We start from the raw sequence: 22,675 nt of genomic DNA, 5'->3' as shown, positions 1-22,675 counted from the left end.
CAGGCATGGAATTTAACAGTTGCTAGATAATAGGTAATACACTATGGTTCTCAAGTAGTTAGTCCATTTCCCTCTCTGTTCATCTGCCAGTTATAGGAAATTTTGCAATCAGTGTTCCCAGATAGTTTTCTTATTTTGGTGGAAAAAAATTGGAAGTGCTTTTAATTAAAAAAATAATATAACAAATTAAAATAATGAGTTTTAAATAGCCCGTTTCAGCTGCATTTTACCAAGCCTTAATGTCAAGCACCAGCTACTTCAGGTTTTCAAAAAAAAAAAAAAGAAAAGCTGAGACCTCTATTTAAAGGGAAAGAAGTACTAATAAATCAGTAATAAACAAAATTTGCAACCTGTTCAAATGGTCAAGAAATTTGATTTTATGTCTACTTAAGCAAGGGAACCAGTAGGAACCAGGGAGTTTTGCACTGCTGTTATAAATAAAGATCCTTTTGGATTAATATTGACTGAAAATCTCAGGACTGTTTCTGCTGCTCTGTTCAGTGTTGCAATAAACCCCTGGCAGATAGTAGATCATGTGGTGTGATATTGTAAAGAAAATGGTCTGTTATGGTAACTGTCTGTAAAGGACAAAGTTAGAGTACCATTTTGAGACTCTTCTATGGTAAATCATTTAGCAAAGGGTTCTCATTCTCTACTTGTGTTTCTTTATGTGAAACAATTTATTTTAACTTGGAGAGCTCATTTCTGAATAGCCCTCCCTTTTTATTCCAACTTTAACTTAAGCTTCAGCTGTGTGGTTTAATCCTGAATTGTCTTGTGTGTGTTTGTACTTTTCATGTTGAATATGTGCTCATTGTTGAGTTAGGATGAACATGCACAGTGTCATTTTGAATAGGGATGTTGCAGGCAAATGCTGTTCCTGCTTTCTTATTGTAATGACATCTGTTTGCTTATTTGTTGGGACTTAAAGATCTTAATCTTTCTAGAAGTGCTTTTTTTCTTAAGTGGCCTAGGAAGTGAATCCTTGTTCAGTTTGAAAGGACTAATGTGCTCAGTGATGGTGAACTTTAAGGTATTTCATAATGCTGATAGCTAGAATTTATTTAACTCTTTTCCACACTTCTTGACAGGCTTCAGATGGTACTCTGAAGTAATAGTGGCTTTATGTATGTAGGCTTATAAACCATCTTCAAGGTGCTAGGCACATTCGGTATGTTAAAAGGTGTCCTCATGCATAGGATATTGACTGATGTATGGAAGAATGCTCTGAATGGTGTCTATTGTGAGTTGAAGTAGTTTTTTACTTGCAAAGTGACTCAGCCATCAGTAGAGAAAAGTTGGAATCCCTGAGAGATGGGAAATATCTTCACTCCCTCCATTACCCCTTTAACCCATCACAAGGCTTTACTATGTTTTATTTCTTTAACCTTGTTGGAGTCTGTTGAATTCTTTTGAAATTATATTGTATGAGAGTATTGTTTGGTTAAAAGTTCTGATAGTTTAGTTCTTCATTTAAAAAGGTCTGCAGTTATAATACAGAAGAATTACTGCTTCTGACAGGAAATTTGTCATTTTCTAAATTGACAAAAAATAGTAGCAGAACCTTTTAAATTACAGAAATTTCTTCTTCTTTTCAGGTGAAAGCTATGTATGTGCATCCAATGAACCATATCGCAAAGTTGATTATACCAAGAATGTCAATCCAAACTGGTGTGTGAACATAAGGACTGGGTCCACTCGATCTTTAACATCTTTGACATCTACAAAGAGTGAAGTGAAGGAAAGTAAAGATTTCATTAAGCCCAAATTAGTGACTGTTATTAGAAGTGGAGTGAAGCCCCGGAAAGCTGTGAGAATTCTGCTGAATAAGAAGACTGCTCATTCCTTTGAGCAGGTCTTGACTGACATCACAGAAGCCATTAAGTTAGATTCCGGCGTAGTGAAGAGACTTTGTACACTGGATGGAAAGCAGGTAGGAAAATAAATCACTGTCAGTAGCGAATAATTATGAGTTAATCCAGTTAAACTTTTATTTTTTGTTTAACTTGAGTGCTTGTTACTATATATGCTTTAATTTGCTTTTGAATAAGGACAATTAAATATAGAAACTACAAAATTTCTCATTTTATATTTAAATATGAATACCTACAAAAAAATAACAAGTTATATATAATGCAAAATAAGCTGAATACATTATATTCTAAGAAAAGTTTAAAAAAATCAAATACTATATTGTATTGATAAGCAAAATACACATTGACTGTGTCTAATACAGTTCATTTGAAACCATTTGAAAGTCAGTGGTTGTTAAAACACATACTTAAGTGTTTTCAGAAGTGCAGCAGTATGTTCAGACAGCCACAGGGTGCTGAGTGATGTCTGAAATAATTTTGCGGGCTGCTTCCATTTAGTTTCCTTAAAATGTTATTTAAGTAACAAAATTATAGAATTGTGATCCTGGAGAGCAACTGACATGGTCAAAGGTCAAAAATTTTATTTGAAGTGAATATCTCAGTGCTAGGTCCATATCTTTGCAACATATTTTTAGTTTTACCACTGCAGAAATGTGTTACCAAGATTAATGATGCAGTATATCTTTGATTCTGAAAATAACACAAAAATATAGTGGAGTGACCCACAGAATTTTCTGCTGCAGCTGGTCAAGTGCCAGTAATACTTCTGCTGTGATCACAGGTTAATGACTCAGCCCTTCATAGAACAGGACTTTGTGGAACTTTCACAGCATTATGGCTCTAGCAGTACAGAGCAAGGTAGGCTGCAAAGTAGACCACATTTGATGTCAGATGTTTGGACTAATGTACTGCTAACTAAATGTTAGAATCCATGCTCTTTCAAAAGGTATTTTTACACACCTGCATATCCATATCCTCCCATGCACTATTTGTAAAGTTTCAATTTTGTTCATGCAGATCTGTGAATTTTTGTTGTCAAATCCCATATAATGTTTGTGATCATCACTTAAAAAGCACCTTTTTGTGCCTAGAGTTACTAGCAAATGTATCACAGAACAAATGCGCTTTTTCAGAGGGTCTTTTGGTATGTGATTTACTTCTGTGTTAGGTTTTCTGTGCTGTGGGTACACTTTAATTATTAAGTACTTGGAAAGAACTACTCCTGTTCTCTGGTATTAAAAATAGTGAGGCAAATGCATCATTGAAACTCTTGATTTGCAGTAATTGGTGGCATTGTAACATGCTTTCTGGTTCTTCTAATAGTTTTGATTTTTAATTAGATTTGTTAATGAGATTTGTTAAGAGAGAACCATTTCTAGGAATGTACTTTTCTTTTAAAAAGTCCTGAAATGTGATTTAGTCATGCTTAATTTAATTCATTATAAATCAGTTTTGAGGATATTTATTATACAGTAATTAGTCTCTCCTACTGATGAAGTCTTCTGTTACTGTCCCAGATAAGAGGAATTTAATCTCCTGAAGCAAGTAGATTGAAATAGATTTGAGAGGAGTCAGGAAAGGCAACTGCTACAAAGAGGAAGTTCAGTTCAGATTCCCTTCTGCTATCAAATTGCTAATACAGTAGACACTCACTGATCTGCATTGATGTGGAACATGCAGTGGTACATCAGGGATCAATAAAATTAATTCTCAATTGTACATTAAATTCACATATGTTGCTTGCATATTAACGTCACCCATTGTGGATGATGGCTGTCTTAAATCCACAGTGAGGATGATTGATTGTTGTGAATGCTCTAAAATAAGCGTAAGACTGTGGTTGCTGCTGCAGGTCATCCTGCACTGTTACGGTAATGAGGTTAACCAGACTTGGATTGCAGGTGTAGAGGTGGGTATTCTGAAGCACAATAGGAAAATTTCTGGAAAGCTTTCACTGCTAACAACCTGCACAGAGCTGCCCTTTACTACTTCATCCATGTGTAAATTGTTTCAGCAGTGACAGTGCCTAAGCATGGAGGCATCCCGTTAGTTTGGAAGAAATGTCTCCAGCCATTTGCTTTTCCAAAGGACTTTGGGAACGAGCTTTTGCCTGCACTACTGTGATGATGATTTTATGATGAATGAAAATCTTGATGATTTTAGTGGTCCTGGAGACGTAGCTACCCAGATAGAAGAGCTCTGACTTTAGATATTCTGATGATAAAAGCCTCCTTTTCTTAACAGCCTCCTAGGAGGAAAGAGACTTCCCTTTTTTTCTCCTAGAGTAAAGGACTGACCTCAGCTTGAGGCTATGGGGATTTTTTTTTCTTTTTTTGTTCTTTGCTGATATATGTAGAGGTTGGCGCCTAAGGGTTTTGTGGGGTTTGGTAAATGAAGAGCTACTTTGCTGCCAATTACCAATTGGTGGAAATTTCTGAGCCTGTTTTCCCTAATGTGGTAATTGCTTATTCTTCTAAATCTGCTAGTGAGGCAGATCTTTTATGTTTGTTCTGTTGTTGGCAGAGCTTGAAAGGCAAGCGCTTGGGGGGAAAAAAAGGCCTTTTTGTAAATGGCTGTGTTCTTATAAATGTAGCTCTTGTTTCTCAGGTTTTTTTCCTGTCCCTCATATTTTGTTTCTGTGGAAATATATATTTTTGCAATTTTTGAGAGGGAACAAGTTGTGTATTCTTAAAACATAGAATTGATGCTGAAATTCAAGCGTTTAAAAGATGCATATATAATTCTTGTGTTCTTTTATCAAAGAGTATGTGTTTCTCTTGCTAACTTACATAGTGATTTTTGTTGTTGAGGTCTTTAATGGTGGGTAGTTGGGAATGATCATGAAAACAGTGATCTCTGAAGAAACCTTCTTTTTAATTTGGAGCAGTACGATAAAGATGATGTCCTCAGAACAATTTTAATCTACTCTTCTGACTTCATTAATCTTGACTATAGCAGCATCTTGATAATACTAACACAAAGAGCAATATCCATAATGGTTATTTTCCTGGCATATTGTGTATAAAGAAAAAGAATTATGTAGCTTTAGATTGTAAGATTTTATAACGTGTAAAAGGCTTCCTTTTATATTCAGTTTTGATATGGATGGTGCTACTTGAAAATTAGGGATGTGTAGCCTCAAGGTGTGTGGGTTTGTTTTTTTTTTTTTTAACAATTTCTTTTACATTGATATAAGGCTGACTTTGCTTTTAAGCAGATGAACAAACACCTTTTTTCCTCCCCAAGACTTCTGTGATCTGTGATCATGTGCATGAGGAAAAACATTCCTATAAAAGTAACTTGGCTTTAGTTTTGCAATATAGGCTTCTGCTGTTCCAGGCTCTGTGCTTCTGACATTGAGGTTTGCCTGACCAAAGTGTTTTCCTTACTTGGCTGCACTTTTCCTCTCTCTTCTTTTGCTATCACTCTGCTACTGTGAAGCAAGGGTGGTCAAACTGGAGCTTCTCCAGTTGGGAAGCTAACCTTTGCTTTTTTTCCAAAGAGAATGGAGGGTTTCTCTGTCTTTCTAAACAAACTTCAAGTAACAATTATTGTAAACTGTAGGATAGTAATTTAATGGAAAATTACCTCCACTGTTTGTTCAAAAGAGTGAAGTGTATGGTTGAGGAAAAAAATACATATTTCCTGGGAGAAACTCGCAAAAAATCTTAGCGAACTCTGGAGTATACATTATTTGTCAATAAAAGAAAACGAAATCTTCACTTCAGGAAGATAGTAGCTTTTCAGATACACAACATTTTGTGATTTCATGGATGGATAGCCATAACAGGATTGAAAAAGTGAATGCCTCACCCCTTCTATGCTGAATTCCAAAGTAGCCAGAACATACCACAGATTACTCTTATCTCAAAGGTCCTTTATGATGGGCCATACTATGTCGGAGGCTATCTCTTAACCCAAAAGCTCCCTTAGTTTCTGTTAGCAAAGTTTTTCATAGGGTACTTATTTCCATTAAAAGTTAAATGAGTAACTGAGGAAAGCAGATGTTCCATTTGGAAGTATTAATGAGACTTATAATCTATCAGTAATTTTTTTTTCTATTGACAACTTTGAATATCCTTAGTAGAGAGGTGATGGGTTCTAAAAGCTGATTTTTTCCTATTTGTTCTTTACTAGAAATACTAAAGACATCAGGTGCAACTGTTAAAATATCCATCACAGATGGCAGCTCTTTCTAGCAACTGAAGCTAGGGATGAGCAAGAGAGATCTTCTTTATTTGTATGACTGATACTCTCTGACTTCTCGTTTCACTTCTTCTGGGTTAGAAGCTTCTGTCATTTAGATCTGAAATTTTCTATTAATATGGCATTTGTACTCTAATCTTTATCTCAGTAAGAGATGACTTTTTAGTATTGAGACAAATTTTTAGAATTTATGAGGGTTTTTTTTTCAGTTTTGTATCTGAAGTTATACATGGGATGAAATGCTTTAAATTTTGTTGCAGTCAACTAAATAGTTTTAAATTTGCCTTTAGTTCAATTTTCTTTTCCATTTAATGTGCAAGGCTGTATCTTATTCATCAGCAGTACTCTTTGAGGAACTAGGCAGTAGATACCAAGTGTTGTGAATATCTTATTCCTTATTTTTAGTGTAGTTTAATTGTACTGTTAAATTACTGTCTGACATCTCATTGCAGGTGTTAGAAATGACTCTCATGGAGATTTGCTTCCATATTAGCAGGCGTTGCGTGTAGTCAAAAGCAATTGAAATCAAAAGGACACTTTATCTTTCGTCTGAGGCTTTAACCTAGTATAGCCATTCTTACAAATGTATTGGAAACAGCACAAACTTGAACGTCTGCAGGAGACAGTTTTATAAATATATAGAAAGGTTAAATTTTGTGCAGTTTTAGTTACTGAAATTTAAAATGGCCATTTAAGCTTAAATGTTACATTAAACTGCAGGTATGGGGATCAAAACCTTTAGTCCTTATGTTCCTCATAACTCTTAAGAAAAACATATATGTTGTTACAGAGGAATGTCAGTGGCAGCTGTGAGGGCAGTGATTCTCTGCATTGCAGATCACACAAAAATGAGGCATTTGTGAACAAAGAGAATAATCTTCAAGACTTTGAACTGTAACTAGGAATGAAAGCCTCTGCATTCAGCGAAGAACATACTCACTCTTCTCATTGTCAGCTTCATGCAACAGCTATAGAGAATTGCACTTTCAGTAGCAAAGCCCAACTACAACAGATCTGGTTGAGTAATAGGCACCAGTTACAACCAGTAAACCAAAACGAAGCAACCTTCTGTCAGATTTCTTGCCTCTAAATGATTTCTGGACCCAAAGACTTCAGCTAACTCAGAAAACAGCTGAAGCAGCAGAAAGTAAAGTATACTTTGATTTCTGGAGAAGAGCTGGAGAAAATGTGTAAAGGATAATAGGTGCTAGGAAAAAGGAACAGAGGATAGTTAGGTAATGGCTTCATTTCTGACAGTAGAAGCTTTTAAAGTGTTTAATGTTGTAGATTTCAGTTAACTTTTGTGGAGATGATGAATGCTACACAGGGCATAGATAGAGTATAAAAAGAAACAAAACATACAAAGGTATGTGATAAATTTGAGACTCAATTTTCTAATCGTACACTTTCAGGTATTCTAGTGCAAATCCTGTAAGGAGACTGGACTAAGATTTGGGACCAAAAATTTAAAGGCTATATATCCAAAGAGGTAGAGTCAGCCTTCATGAAGCAATGAAAAATTTCCCCAAAACCCCAGCAGAGTACTCGGTGATTTGATACTATGGTTAGGATAGACAATATAATTACTAAAAGAGTAGAAATATTGAGTAGAAAGGGTTTTCAGAATTCATGGTTGGTGTCCACAGGGAAAAGCATATTAACCTTCATGTTACGTGGCAAATAACAAAAAATGAGGACTCTGCATGAAAAAGATTTAATTCAGTGCAAGCTTTATGTTGGTTGGAGTGATTAAAGTTCAGTTCGTCCTACTGTAAGGTAGATGAATGGAGATTTATAAACTGTTTCGAGATTTCTGAGAGCTTTATTTTTGGTAGGTGTTTTTGGTAACTACTGAATACGCACAACAAGAAGAGTTGTTGAGCTAGAGACAAAATAACCAATGTCTGAATGCCAGTTGATAAAATGTGCATGAAAACACATGTGCATCCCATAGAGGAATTCACATAGCAGGCTTTACAATTAGGGGGTTTGAGCCTGATACTAACGAACCTGTCCCACTATCTGAAAGGACACATGATTTGGGGAAACTTGGGCATCAGCTAGGGGCTTGAATCATTTCAGAGAACAGCTGTCGAGAGATGTCTGTCTGTTGGGTGTGGGATACAAATCTTGCAAGTTTAAGAAAAACGAAAGAATTAAAGTAGTCTTAGTCTTGAGGAAATATGACAGGAAATAAATTTACTCATGAACCTGCTACATAGTATATTTTGTTCAGCCCTTTAAATCATTATGCCTAAAACTAGAAACCCTCATTATTTATTCTTAGAGGGCAGGCAGAAATAGTGTATTCAAACAAAGGAGATAATTTTGCCCTCCATCTATGGACATAGAAATTTTCCCATCTATAGTTAAGGAAGGCAGTGGTATTTCAAACTAACCCCAAATTAACTGTGCTCTGTCATTGCTGCAAGGATTTGAAAAATATCCTAAAAATAAGTACACGTAGATCTTTTCTGGCTGCAAATTGAGGTAGGAAATGCTTTCTAGAGCATTTGATAAAAATATAGTGGTACAGAGGTGCTGCAGAAAGTCTTAAAAAAATTAATCATCTAAGGAGAGGGTCTTTAAACTGGCAGGGAACAATAATGCTGAGGAAGCTCGTAAGCTTTGTTGCACTTGCAAGAAGTAAAGGTCATGCCATGTGAAATAGCTGCAGTTCTAACACTGAAAAAACTACTTTCTAGAGCAAAGGTATTTTGAATTGGAGGGTCAATGTGTGTTGTTCTTGCTTTCTGGAGATCAATATTCCAAAGTATGGCAGATAGACCAGTGAACATGTATCTCTTCCCCCCCCCCCCACTCCCAAATACATAATCCTAGGTTACCAATTTGGGGGGTGTGGTGTAACGTTACAGATAATTTGCTGGATATGAATTTAATCTTTTTCAGAGAGATTGGGTTTAGATACATAATCAGTAGTATTCACTGTCATCAGAGTAATGGGTTGATGGAGTGGGATGGTAAAATAAGTGTATTTATTCAAATAGATGCAAAATCAAACCTTGATTTGAAATTAGCACTTTTGAATTAGAGAATGGCAACTGAAAAAATATACTGACATTTTAACTGAAAGCAAGCATGCCTGTCCTGTTAAAACTGATATCCAGCTTGCTGGAGTCTTTGTGGTTCTATAGAGAAGATAAATCCTGCTGGGTTTTTGGTTTTTGTCTGTGCGTTCCAGGAGCTGACAGCACTCAATAAAAATGACATGCTGTGCGGAGAGGGAAACAATCACTGGCAAATAGTAGTGTCACCCTTGGTAACATTGTATCTCTGTTGATGTGTGATTATAATAATTTTAGTACTGGGTTACAAAAATGGCGTGTGTAGCTCCTAGAGTAAATGAATGGCGTGCAGTCATTGTCTGCCATCTGCCATGCTAAGATCAAATCACATGACTTGGAAGCTAAATCTTGGGAATTTGTTGTGTCCCGCTGAGCCTGGCCATTAACAGATAATTAGTCTGGTAAAAATCTTTTGAATTCGTTCTGCAGCTGTCATATGCCAGATTAGAATTTGTGTTACAGGTTTTCTATTACTTTGAGATCTTGGATTTTGTTCTTGTAATTAAATTAGCCTATTTTAGTTCAGTATACAGTTTTTGCATTATCATATTTAAATTGCAAACTTTTCCTTAAGAAAGCCTGTTATATTTCGGTGCAAAAGTATTTCAAGATTGAAATCAATCCATTCCTGTTCATAATACAGTCTGTAAAGAAACTTGCTACTTTTAAGATGTCTTTCAGGTTGTCAAGTTGATTGATCTGTAATACTAGCTGCTTCTTGGTTGACTCTGATTGGGTTGTCCATGTTTCTTAAATCTATTGAAGTAATAATGCTGTAATCTTGAAATGTGAACATTTCATATAGATTTATCCCAATTATTTAGAAAATTGGCACTTTTCCATAATAAATTAATGTCAGGAAAAATAAAACAATTTGTCAGAGATAGGAGAGGGAATATTCATTCTTAGTGTTTAAAATATTACTAGTGGATTAATTTGCCATCAGCCTTTGAATAGAGTAGTTTGAAGACTTCAAAGGAAAGTAATGCTGATGTAATAGCAATGCAAGCCAACTTTTAAAAGCAAAGAGCTGCTCAACACTTAAATGGAATAATGACCCAGCTTGCTGCTTGAAATTTTTAAGCTTTGCCTAGGAAAGTGTGATATTCAATGTTGTTGTCGTAGGCAATGAAATACAGTGTTCTTTTAGCACTTCTCTCCTTTACAAAGTCAACAGTCATTTTCTTCTGTTGTGCAAGTGTGCTATTCCTACTGTTTTCTTAAATACTTGTTTTCTTTATATTTACTACATTTGATGTTTTATTTATTGAGATATGGCACAGGAGAGCTCTACATGGGAGACTTTGAAGACATGAAAATATTTCAGAAGAAAACCAAATGGATGTGTGTCTTTATTGTTGCTTGTTTTGGGTTTGGGGTTTTTTTTGTTTTTGTTTTTGACTAAATCTAGGTAGACTTTTCTCGACTTTTGCCCTTCTTGCCTCTAACCTCCAATTCAATTAGTATTTAGTAAGGGAATTCCAATCTGGATAAAATTATTGTAAAATAAGCTAATTAGCTAAAGAAAGCCAAAGCAGGTTGAGTAACAGACTGACAGAATTGTATTTATTAGAGCCTTACAAAGATGCCATTCACCTGCATGCTGAGAACCTGCAGTTTCTCTTTTTTTTGAAGAGATCAAGAGTTTGGCTTTTTTGTGAATAAAACTGGAATAAGAGAGATTCAAGCGTATATAGGTTACTTATACAGAAAAAAGCAATTACTCCTTATGTTTTGCAAAGGCCCCATTAATACAGACATAAAGAATATGCCTAGGTGCAGGCAGATGTTTCATGACACCAGCTGACTGATGCCTAGAACTTAGGGACCTGGAGGTAGTCCGTATCTAGTCAGGTCAGACTGCAGACTGACTGATATTACATATATTTGCTACTAGCTGGGTAAATGTATTTTCACTCAGTCAAGTATATGATCCTTTTTGAGGTAAGAAGTGTTAATTCTCTATTTTGTGAAGATCTGAGTATGATACATGTGCTTGGTGATGATTTTGTCACTAGATTTCTATGGAGGTAGTAGAGAAGCAATTCATATTCCCATTCTTTTTCTTTAATCTCTCTTCATATAAGTCTTTTCTTTCCTACATTTTGGACAGTACGGAGAAGCCTGTAAAATTCATATTTCTTCTTCTGAAATGTTTGCTTTATTACCAACTTACAGGTTTTTGCTGCTGCTTTTCCTGCAGAAATGATGAGTGACTTGAATTCTTATTTTGACTGACTGGAGTATAATTCATACTGAAACTGAGATACCATGTCTATACAACTTCTATGTTTCTGTACTAAAGTATTTCTAATATTCTATTTCTATGTATTTTTAACATACATACTACATATTTGTAATACATACTCTGCTATAGACACAAGTATACTGACTATTTGGAAACTGGGTATTCCTAGAATTTGGGGCTGTTTTGAGATGTGTTTAGATCCAAGTTCTTCTAGCTGCAGTCATGTTACAACTGGGAATAGCAGTTGAACTAAGGTACCTTTAAAACTGCCTATTAACTGCCAACCTCTTTATAATCACTTCAGGAATAAGAGAGGTAAACAGGGTATTCAGAGTATAGGACTGGAAGACACAGTGTAGCTGAGAATATCCAATTGCCTGTAGTGGAATTGGCAGTCTAATATACTTTATGTCCAGAATAGTCTACAAGAATGTCTAATCTGACCACTTATATCCTACTTGTCACAAATCCATCACTAAGACCTATAACAAACTGAAGACTGCTAATCTGTGAAATTCTGGAACTAGGTATTTGTGTATTACAGGGAAAGAATGGAAGAAATGGAAAGTTGATTATTTTGAATTATATATTTATATGTTGTTATATTTATTATATTGAAGATAGGAAATAAATGCTAATATTTGGAGTCTTCACTGATCTTAACATTCTTAACAACTTTCATGCCAAAAACTGCATTAAGGAAAGTGCAGATTGGATGGATTATGCAGATGAGCATTTTGGTGTCTGGATGTCTGGTTTTTTTTTCTTTTCCTTTTTTCCTTTTTTTTTTTTTTTTTTTTTTTTTTGCAAGGAAGTTTGACATTCGCATTTAATACCTATGTCACGAGGTATTAATATGATTGACACTACACATATATTGTTGGAAATAATATAGACCTATCCAAATACGAGTTTTTGCTTGTTCTAATACAACACAAAAGGCTTGAGTAGAAAATTACCAGAAGCACAGAGAGTAAGACATTAAGTGCCAGTAAAAATGATAAGGAATTTAGCACCTTCCTCAGTCTTGCCCGAGTCTTTCAAGAGGTCTTTCTCCCAATACTCAGTAAGAAGTAAGATTTATATAGAGATTTTGGAGGTAAACACTAGTGTAAGTTATCAAGTGTGTGTGTGTGCGTGGCAGGGAGAGGTGAGCCTACCTGAAAATTGAGGTTAATTCAAGACAAGCCCTCTTTAGTTTTAAAGCTATTAAAATATAATTAGCCAAATAGAATCCGTAAGGCCAGATCACAGACGTTTCAACCACTCACTCTCAAATTACTTAAATTAAGGAATGCAGTTTTCTAGTGAGAACAGGTAGAACTGAGAATGATGTCTAGTTTATAAGGATGCAGTTTAGTTTTATCTATGTGTGAGAGGAAAAATTGTTTTGGAACTATTGTGTTGGCCACTTGAACTGTTAGGATAAAGAGGTTTTTGTTCCTGTTTATCCTTGTATTGTGCATTGTTCGTTCTCATTCTGCATCTAGTAGATTATAAACTAGGGGCAGATTACCTACCTGTAGAAGAAAGGAAGCCTATGTCAAGAAAGGCATGAGTGTTAAGGTAATGAATGTTAAGGTAAGTAGGCTGGGGAAACATAAGCTCTGTTGTCTGCTATCCCAACTTTGCAGAAAACAGCAAGAATTGCTCTTGTTTAATTTTGTGAGATCGGGGAGACATTCTAGGAATAGCTGTAAGGTATTTTGATGAATTTCTAGGGAAATAACACAGGTCTCCTCAGTGAGTAATGTTGTTTGGGAATAAGAAGAGGCTTCTAAAATATGTTGAAGGCTTAAGTGATTTTGTTCTTCAAAACCTACTAGAAACGATGTAGATTTGTTACTCAGGTCTTGCTTTTTCACTCCTGTACTCATTACAGGAATAAAGAATGGACTTAAAGCTATTTGAACTTTTACTGAGCTACTTACAGTTTCTGGAAAAAAACTTTTTGCTACAAGGCATGTGTAACAAGGAGGGGGAATACTGGATTAACTTTAAGATGAAGATCTTGGATGGTACAGTCGTAAACACTTGGTTGTTGGAATCATTCCTAGACGTTTGAAAATTGCGTAAGAGAAAAGCTGTAGTTGCTGAGGCTGAACTGAGGCACCCCACTAAACCATTCATCAGTGTTATGAAAGGAGGCTTCAAAGTGTTTGATCAGAGTGTGCTGAAGTGAATAGGAAACCTTGATGAGCTTTGGATCAGACTCACAAAGAACACAAGAATATCAGACCTAATAAGAATCTTTTGTCCCGTAAGATTTATGTAGTCTATAATTTGATTCTGTTTTCATTTGCCTTGGATGCAAGGAACTTACACAAATTGGGCGCAATAAGTACTGCTTTTACTTAAGGTAAATAAGTGCGTATTTTAAGAGCAAAAATATTTGTAAAACTTAGAGAAAAATTCCAATGTTTACACTGAAATTAATATGATTTCCATCTCTAGCTTCTGTATTTGTTAAAAGAGCTGTAAAATGCCTCATCTCTATTAAAAATGTTTTAAATGCTTTCTTATTCCCATCTCGGGGTAAGCTTAGAGAGAGATGAAATATATGCTTGTTTTAAATCATGCAATTTTTGTAATTATTATATTCCTTTCCTTTCTGTGCTTGTTGAGTCTGTTACTACTTGTTACTTCCATGCATATACTTCTCGCAGTACTATTTTGCTGATGCACAGGGCAGCACTTGAAGTTCTTTGGAGTCTGTGTGTAATGTAAATTTGGGTGAGAGTACTTAATGATGGAGCATATTAAGAGAAAAGTGTGTATGTGTCGGCCAAGAATAGTACTTCTGCTGTGGTGGAATTTTTAAATTTCATTTATTTATTTAAGTTTACTGATTTTATGGTAATTGGAAGTATTACAAGTAAATAAACCAAATTAGAGAAAACAGTCTTCCCAGAAGGACTGGGAATTTACGTTACACTTGTTCTTTGTACTCTGAAGCACTTGTACTGTATCTTCAGATTATTCTCCAGATAGACCTTCAGAAATATCCATATAGATGGATACTGAGTTGAGGAAGTTCTGCACAGGTCCAGGTATCTGGTTGTTATTTGTTTGTGGGCTTTGAGCTGTTGTATTTTATTTGGTCTGGGTCTTAAAGGCAGTAACAAAATCATAAAAATCAGTTTTAGACTTTTGCAGGAAGCTTCTTTCAATTCTTGCATGTAATTATTTCAAGGTGACCAAGTTCCTTTGAGTTATTAATAGTTCATATTTCTTCAAAGGTAGCATTATGTAACTGCCATGTATTGAATGTAAATATTTGTATAACAGTCTTAAGAGATTCTTTATATATTAATGAAGGGTTTTAGAATGAAAAATATTGCTACAGTCCTCTTTCAACTAAAGAAAAGCCTGTCTTTACTTAAATGCAGAGTGAACCATTCTTAAAAATTTGCAGGATTCCTAAAGAGTTGTAGTTATCTTTTCCATATAGTATTCTAAGCAACAGTTTCAACATGGGGTTCGCAGGAAATGTTTTAGATGTTTTGTAGATGTTAATTAGGAAAAGTAAAGTAATAGCTGATATTTTAAAGTCACTGCTCAGGGATCTGTAGCTCCACTAGAAGTATTTCTGTGAGACTTCAAAAAAAAAATTTCCATTAATCCAGTAAATGCTTTCTATAAAACTTTTTTTTACCATTATGCTCTTATTTTGAGAATAAATGAACTATATTGAATATTGTCCCTGGGCTTTCCACTTGCAACTAAATAGAAAAAAATATATATTTTTATTAATAAATAGTTTATATCAATATAGATTATATCTCTAGATTTTAAGATAGCTTATAGGGGAGCTTCTTGTTTCGGGAAGGCTTTGAGAGTTGGACGGGTACTTGCCCGCCCATTTCAATGCACTTCATACAAGTAGTACAAAAAAAGACACAGTAAAGACAAACAAATAATTATGACTGGATATTCTGAGTCTAGGTAAGACTTGAGACTCTTGTAGTGAGTCTGCCAAAAGTAGCTAGGTTGGATTCTAATTTTGAATTAGATTGATCAGTTCATTACAGGGCCCAATGGAGATCTCTTGGCACATACAGTGAAACTCTACCCAGAGCTAGTAAAAACAGCATATGTTCCCAGAAGCTACTTAGTCTTTAAGCACTGGAGAATATCTACAAAAGCCTTAGACACGAAGAGTAGGAATAGAGATGCTGGTAACCTCCTAATGAAGGAGGTTGCCAGAATTTATAATCATGCTTTATCAATAGCTACTAAATAGATTAAGGCTAATACTGCTATGAACAAGTGCAGGAATTGTTGAAATTCCAATCAGGACTTTGATAAATAGAGAAATTCCCTCATTGGGAGGAACAGTAAGAGAAGGAAGTGTAAATGAATCTTTTAACTTGAACTTTGGTGATGATATCCTGACATATTTTCATGTAAATGCCTGCTTTACCTTTTTGATGGTCTGTTTTATATCAAGACAGTGGTTATATTTCCATGTCTGAAGAGAATGTCAGAAATCACCTCTGAGGGAGCATTTTCTGCACTTGGAGAGCATCAGGTATTTGTGGCCTGAGGAAGAAGAAAATGAAAAAATTCACAGTTTGTCTCTGTCTGACACAAGGTACCTGCAAAATATCAGTCAAAAAGAAAGCTTATCTATACTTTTTGATGTTTATTCAGGATCAGACTGCTATACATTAAGAAAGAAGAAAAGGCAAGTCAGGCAGTGTGCCCCTTCAATTAGGATGCCACTCAAGACGTACCTTTTGGAGATGGAACAAATAAAACCTTGACTTGACTGCAGAAAACTAAAGTAATGGGGTGAATACCGTGTTGTACTTTTAACCAGAAGTACCAACAGTGACAACCTGCCACAGTGTCTGCTTTAAATCTGTGTATTTTTTCTTCTGAGCAGAATCAGTATCTGCTCCTGATCAGCTTTAAGCACTCGCTGCTGTTGCTGCTGCTGGTTGTAAGGTATGTTTGTGATTCTGAGAGGCTGCTCATGCTCCCCTTACTCTGATCTTTTGGAAGCAAAACGTGTTTGACAGAGACTTCAGTGTACAATAGGTGTTGCTGTGCAGTTGCATACATATCATATCGAAATGCAAGCTGTGAAGATGTCTCTACTGCACAACTCCCTCCTCCATGGAGCAAGGGTAGGATTATAAGACATTTCAGTTCCAGAAGGATCACCCCACAGTAAAAAGCTGCAATTGTAGCATGGCTTTAGGTTAATAGACTTTGATGCAAACACAAGTGAATTGGCAGCAACCCAGGTCTCAGCCACTCTATTAATATCCAGAATACTGGACTGATTTATGCAGAACTCTATGCTGGAGCATTGCTACTATTGGTATTGAATATAGCTAGATTAAAGCTAACCTGGGTTTGTCTACACAAAACTGAAACAGTATTAGGAGAAACAAGTTTAAAACTTACATGCAGATATGCATTTCTGGATAGTAAATATTCGTTTCAAGTGAAATATGAGTCAAACAGATTTTTCTGAACATGAAAACAGAGCTTTCTGGAATTGTTTCATTACTTTCCTCACAATAGTAACTGATCCCACTACTGAACATTTCTTTAATATTTATGCCTTCTTACTGAGCTGGAGAATACTCTCATGGGGAGTAGAAGGGAAGGGAAGATGGGAAAAGAAAGCTGTGAGTGACACTTCATTCTGAATCTTCACTAGGGTTAACAAGGAATTATGTAAACCTCTGTAAGGATGAAATAGACTACCTGAATCATGATATTTGTTTAAAATCTATGTATGACTCGCGTGTGTGTGTGTGTATGTGTATATATTATGTTAGTGGTGTCTAGAATGCTGCTATGTTTTTCTCTAAAGTGAAATCTGAGGAGGAAGAAAACAACTGATCATCATCAGTCTCACTGATGAAGTAAGCATGGCTTTTGTTTTCTAAACTTTCTTTTGGCTTAGCTGATTTAATAATACTATTTTTTGAATAAATATAAATAAAAGTTAATATTTTGGAAGGTATATTGTGGTTTTCAATTCATTTTCAAACATTGTATGAGCATGGTATTTCAATCTAATATTTTGGATTGGTAACGATTCACTGGAGTTAAAACAGCTTGCCATCATCTCTGACCTTGATATTATTTTTAATGTTATTACAGAATTAATTTAAAACTTACAGTAAATATACTTTTCAAATCCTTATGACATGATCTTATATCTGCATAGTCTTAGGTAAGATTTTGTTTCAGTTTGTAAGGGAAGGAGAAGGGCAGATTATTTGTTGTTTTCTGTCCTGAAAATTATTCCTTTTCATGGTAATGAAAATAAATTGTGATCCAGGGATTCTCAAATCTTGTTTGCGTAGGTATTTCCATCAGCTGAAGCAACAGGTATGGCTAGGCTGAGCATTTTGATACCCCCCTCTTTAAACCAGAACAGGGGGGCGCAGAGCGAAGGCATCCAGCCCTGCAGCCAGACTGAACTGGAATTTAGTTATTTCCATATGTTGGCAACTGCAAGAGGAACTGTGGGAGAGAGGCCAGAGAGATGTAGTTACAGCAGCTCTTGGTTCTGTGCAGAATAAAATAGTCTAAATTCACCTGTTGGGGCAGTATTTGCTGCTCTTGCATGCCCCAGGCTAGCTTAGAGTTAGGAACTGCCACCATAGCAGAGCTCGCACAGCGAGGGTTCCTTGCGCCTTTTGAGGTGATCTCTGTGTCAATGGCAGTATGCGTATTGCAGCTGGGAAGCCCAGATTGTTCCCAGTTTTGTTTCTGATTCCTTTACCTTAATGATTCTCTTTAACACAGTTTACATTCTTACCTATATTTGCAGTTTAACTAATGCTTTGAAACATCTTATTTCATCATAGTTGAAAACAAGATAGTTTTCTCTGGCATTTGTATTTATTTAATTAAGTGAAAAGAAGCATGAGAGTGAAGTAATGCTATGTATAGGATATAGTGGCAGCATTAGGCACAAAATCTCATAACTGCTGCTGTTTGTATGTGACCATATGTGACTATATATTTGCTCTTCAGTGGGTGATAGGAGTCTGGAAAATAAGAGCTGAATGAAGTATTGCAAAACATAATGGGAAAAAGTGACGAATTCTTTTAAAGTGCCAGTGTTGCCTTCTGAGGGTAGAACAGCTGATACCTGACTCACACAAGGGCATTAGTGTAGAGTTCCACTGTGGTTGATAGTATTATTTCAAGAATGGGTTTGCTCCATATTACACTTAGTATCTTCTAGAAAGAAGCCTGAAATGTATTTTGAAATTTTCTTAAAAAAATTATTGGGTGATTTGGAAATGGATCATCATTAGTGACTTGTGATGTATTAGTTGTCCTTGCTCTCTTAAAGTTTATTTTCAGATACCAGTAATGAACTCTGAACTAATTAATTCAAAACAGGATGATCTTTCTTACACATTTCAAAAGCACTAACCATGTAGTTAGTACAGAGGTCAACAAAACAAGATAATGTTGTCAGGTGCTTCTAAATTCAGCAGTCTTTGCATCCTGAAATCTGTGTTTTCCACTTGGTCCCTGTAGTACTGGCTGAGCAAAAGCTGTGGTCCTGGCAGCTTCAGGATTTTAAATTTTCTGTGACTGATTGCTGAGTTATCATCCTGCATACATATTTTACACCTTCCAGTTTACTCACACCTTATTTAAGAATTTGCATACAAACACCTAAGCAAACAAAAAACCAGATTGTGTCAGCCTTTGATTCTTGGGGCGGGGGGGGGGAGTGTTATCACCTAAATCCAATATGTAGCTACGAAGTCGAGATCCAGGCTATTAGTAATAGTATAGCCATGAAAGTTAAATCCACTGTGATTTCAAATTAGGATAGCTAAAGAAAATTTCCTCCAAGCCTTGTATTAGGTGCCATAAAAAGTAAATGTCTGAGAAATGAGGCTTAACATTTATTTTTTGTACTTTTATAGAGTCTAGAGAGTTATTGGGGATGAAGGTGGTTTTGCTGTGCATTCTGTTGGGGTGCTTTGCATTTTGTTTCATTTTTCTGAAACCTACGGATGTTTGTTAAAAGGATGAGCTGATATTTTCAAACATGAAAGAAGAAATGCGTGGGGGATTTTGCTGGCTTTGTTTAGGGAGAGCCTGATGGAAATAACTTTTTTTCCTGGTAGGACTTGTTCTTGGTATGATAATACTGACAGATTGGTACTTTTGTCAGTACCTAAAAATGTTACTTCTCCACTTTCTCTGTGATTCTTTTGTTGCCTGAGCATGAAATCAAAAATGTTTCTACATTTTGAAATGTGTTTTACATCTGCTTCTGCCTTCTTAATAAAGCAATTCAGAAACAGCAGCAGTAGGCTTAGAAACAATGTTGGTCAAAGTAGAAGGGGAGCTAACCGAATTGGGTTGGATCTCTGAAATGCAGTTAAGTACCGTTTCTATTTCCTGTGTTATTCAAATACATTCTAGTACATTTCCAAGGGATCTAATCTCTTGGTCATTCTCATTGTTTTTAATTGATGCTACTAGACCAGCGTAACTGTTACAGATGTTGCACGCAAGTCTGACAGCCCCAGATGGCTTTTGATGGGCAAAACAGAAGTAAGCGTGGAAGCCAGTTTGCTGAGCTGTAAATAACTTCACAGTGTATGACTCTATTTTCTCGCTGATTTTCTGTTGTCTGTGAAATATCATTGTTTGAGACAGTGAATAAAGAGCATATACCAACTTAGTTCCCTTTCTGTATTTACGGTTCACAATTATGAGGAGGATATTTAAGAAATCAAACACATTTGAAAGGTCCATATGCCATTTGAATGTATGGCTGACAATATTGCATAACCAATATGATAATACTATAAATACAGGACTGCTAGGTTAGTTGAAGGTATAGCTGTTGCAATGAAATAAATAAAATGCTGATTAAATGATGTAACGTGATGTTTAAAAATGCTGAAATATGAAGACTACTGACCTAAACTTAAAATACATGCAGAAGGGATTCTTTTACTCTCTGAACAGCTCATTGGATTTTAACAATATATATATTTTTTTAATGTGAAGGGGATATGAAGAGGATAGAACTGAGCAGAAGAGACCTGAATTAGTAGAGCACCTACATTTTCTTCCCACCACGTTGTAGAGCTTTGAGAGACATCTTTCAATAGTAGCAAATTGAAACATTCTATCAGGAACTCAGAAAACAATATACTTTTTTTGTATTTCTACATAACAACATTAAATCATAGTGAGTCATAGATTTCAACTTACATTTTGAATCTTGCAGTTACTTAATTTGATTTTTTTTTAATGTGTGTGCAATTCAAGCCCTAGGAAGGCTTTCATTTAAAACTTAATTGATCAAAATTTATTTGTCTCTGTCAAAGGCCTTTGCATTATAAAGCATATTTATCAAAGGACCTTTCCAGATACCCACCTTTTCTTACATCTTTTCTGCACTGGCTGCCCTGAGTTTGAAGTTCTTATTTGCCTGTGGAAAGATAGTTCTCATTTAAAGAACTGCTGCTTCTGGAATCTCTCCAGGAAACTTTGTCTGCTAACAAGTACTGGAAACCTTGGATTGCAGCAGATTATAGTTGCATTCACCACCAGCTCTTCCGATCCAAAGAATCTGTGGAAGAAATGAGATCAGTTGAATGCTTAGCTGTACGTTTTCATTCTTCTAAGTTCTCCATGCGAATGCCATGTTTTTCAAATAAGGTGATTCTGGCTAAGGGCACAGATTTCTGTAACAGTGCAAAATGGGTAACACCGTGCAAAAAAATGATATAACTTATATTTTAATTTCATTTGTATTTTGACAGGATGTCCCCAGAATTATCCATGCTATTTTACTGAACTGGATGAGCCAGCTATCTGTCCTTACATGTATGCTTTTTCTTTTAATGTTCTTTCTTGATGCAAGTAGCTTTTATTTTTAGACTAACTGCTCCTGTGGTAAGGAAGGTTAACTGTGTGAAGTCAGGTGCTATTTTTGGTTCTCTATTAGGCTTCCTTGTTATGGTACTTAAGGAAAGAATCTGTTATGCTGACTTTTTGGGGATGCTGTGATTAGTGCTGTGGGCAAGGACATAATCCTTGTCTTGTAACTGAAATATACTGTGTTTTTTCTGTGTTTAAACAAACTGGATTATAGTCATGAGCTGCATCTGTTAATTCTCTGTTTCTAATTTCCACTTATTTCCATGCTTATTAGGGCTGTTGTTTCTCTATGTAACACTTGAAATTGAGATGCTTGATGTTAACTTTCACTGGTTGTGTGATAAGATTAAAAAAAAAGAAAATTTACTGAATTTTATTCCTTGAGTGTAATTGTTAACCTATTTAAACAGCTGAACATAATCAGTTCAACACTTGTGCATGTGTTTTGGCAGAAAGAGATCAATTTTGCTTCTTGGTGGATGGGCCTTGCTGAAAAAATCTGGTATCGGAAGACTAAGAAATAAATACGTGTAGGAACGTACTTAAGCTCTAAAATGCACGATTTAATTTTTCTTACTGTCATTGACATTACAGTAAAGATGATGTGTCTATTTGAAATGCACCCAAACGCAGTCCTCTATTTCCACATGTGTTCGTTTTCTGAAGTAAACATCAAGATGCTGAAAAATATATGCATAAAATCATCTGCTTAAAATTCGAAACAAACACTTTAAAAAGTGGTATGTGCTATATTCTGTCATTTGTTCCAAATGGCTGTGTAGCTGCTGCATGTGTAGTGATGACCTGACCTGTCTGTCTGTGCAGTATTTCTGCCTCGTCATAGTGTATTAGGCGTTTCCTGGGCTAACTGCCAGGCTTTTGCTGTTTAGCAGGCAGCAGGCAAGGATTTAGCATTTCTGTTTGCTTGCTTTCTTTTTGGATTCCCAGTGGAGCAGGAGGGGTTGTCTTCCTCCCTTCCACTGCTGTTCCTCATCGTGGGTATCAGTGAAAAGAGGTTCATTTTTTGATGATGACTGTAGTAATGTGAAGTCATTCAGGAAGCTGGCCTGGGAGCATTATTCTCATTATGGTCTTTGTCTCAATATTATTTTTTCTGTTTTCCTAAGTAAGACAACAAGTTACTCCTATTCAAGGAAAACTCAGCGTTTACAAATTGCTGCAGATGTATTCAGAAAACATGTGGGTCTAAACCCTTGAACTGTAAGCCTGACGGTTACAGACAGCTTCAGAAAGCACTGCAGGAATTTTAAGGGGACTGTTTGTATTGCAGTGAAGAAGTGGAAATACTAACTTTATTTGAAAAGAGGAAGCAAAAATGATGATTACAAATATGATTTGTCTGG

At 35.7% G+C, this 22,675-nt stretch overlaps 1 protein-coding gene across 4 annotated transcripts in view; it reads left to right on the top strand.

The window, feature by feature from the left end:
• Positions 1 to 22,675, top strand: part of DCLK2 (doublecortin like kinase 2) — an 81,248-nt gene that overhangs the window by 8,762 nt on the left and 49,811 nt on the right. For all 4 annotated transcript variants that reach the window (XR_009958168.1, XM_062573874.1, XM_062573873.1 and 1 more), the window contains exon 2: positions 1,599 to 1,933. Coding sequence is in view for 3 of the 4 variants with exons in the window: in XM_062573874.1 (XP_062429858.1) it covers positions 1,599 to 1,933 (335 nt within the window). In the remaining variant the exon portion in view is untranslated. The remainder of the gene's footprint in view (positions 1 to 1,598; positions 1,934 to 22,675) is intronic.

The sequence above is a fragment of the Rhea pennata genome, chromosome 4 (genome assembly GCF_028389875.1).
Source record: "Rhea pennata isolate bPtePen1 chromosome 4, bPtePen1.pri, whole genome shotgun sequence".
In the NCBI taxonomy this organism is placed as follows: domain Eukaryota; kingdom Metazoa; phylum Chordata; class Aves; order Rheiformes; family Rheidae; genus Rhea; species Rhea pennata.
The sequence above is the reverse complement of the archived record's forward strand: the minus strand, read 5'-3'. Positions and strand labels throughout refer to the sequence as shown.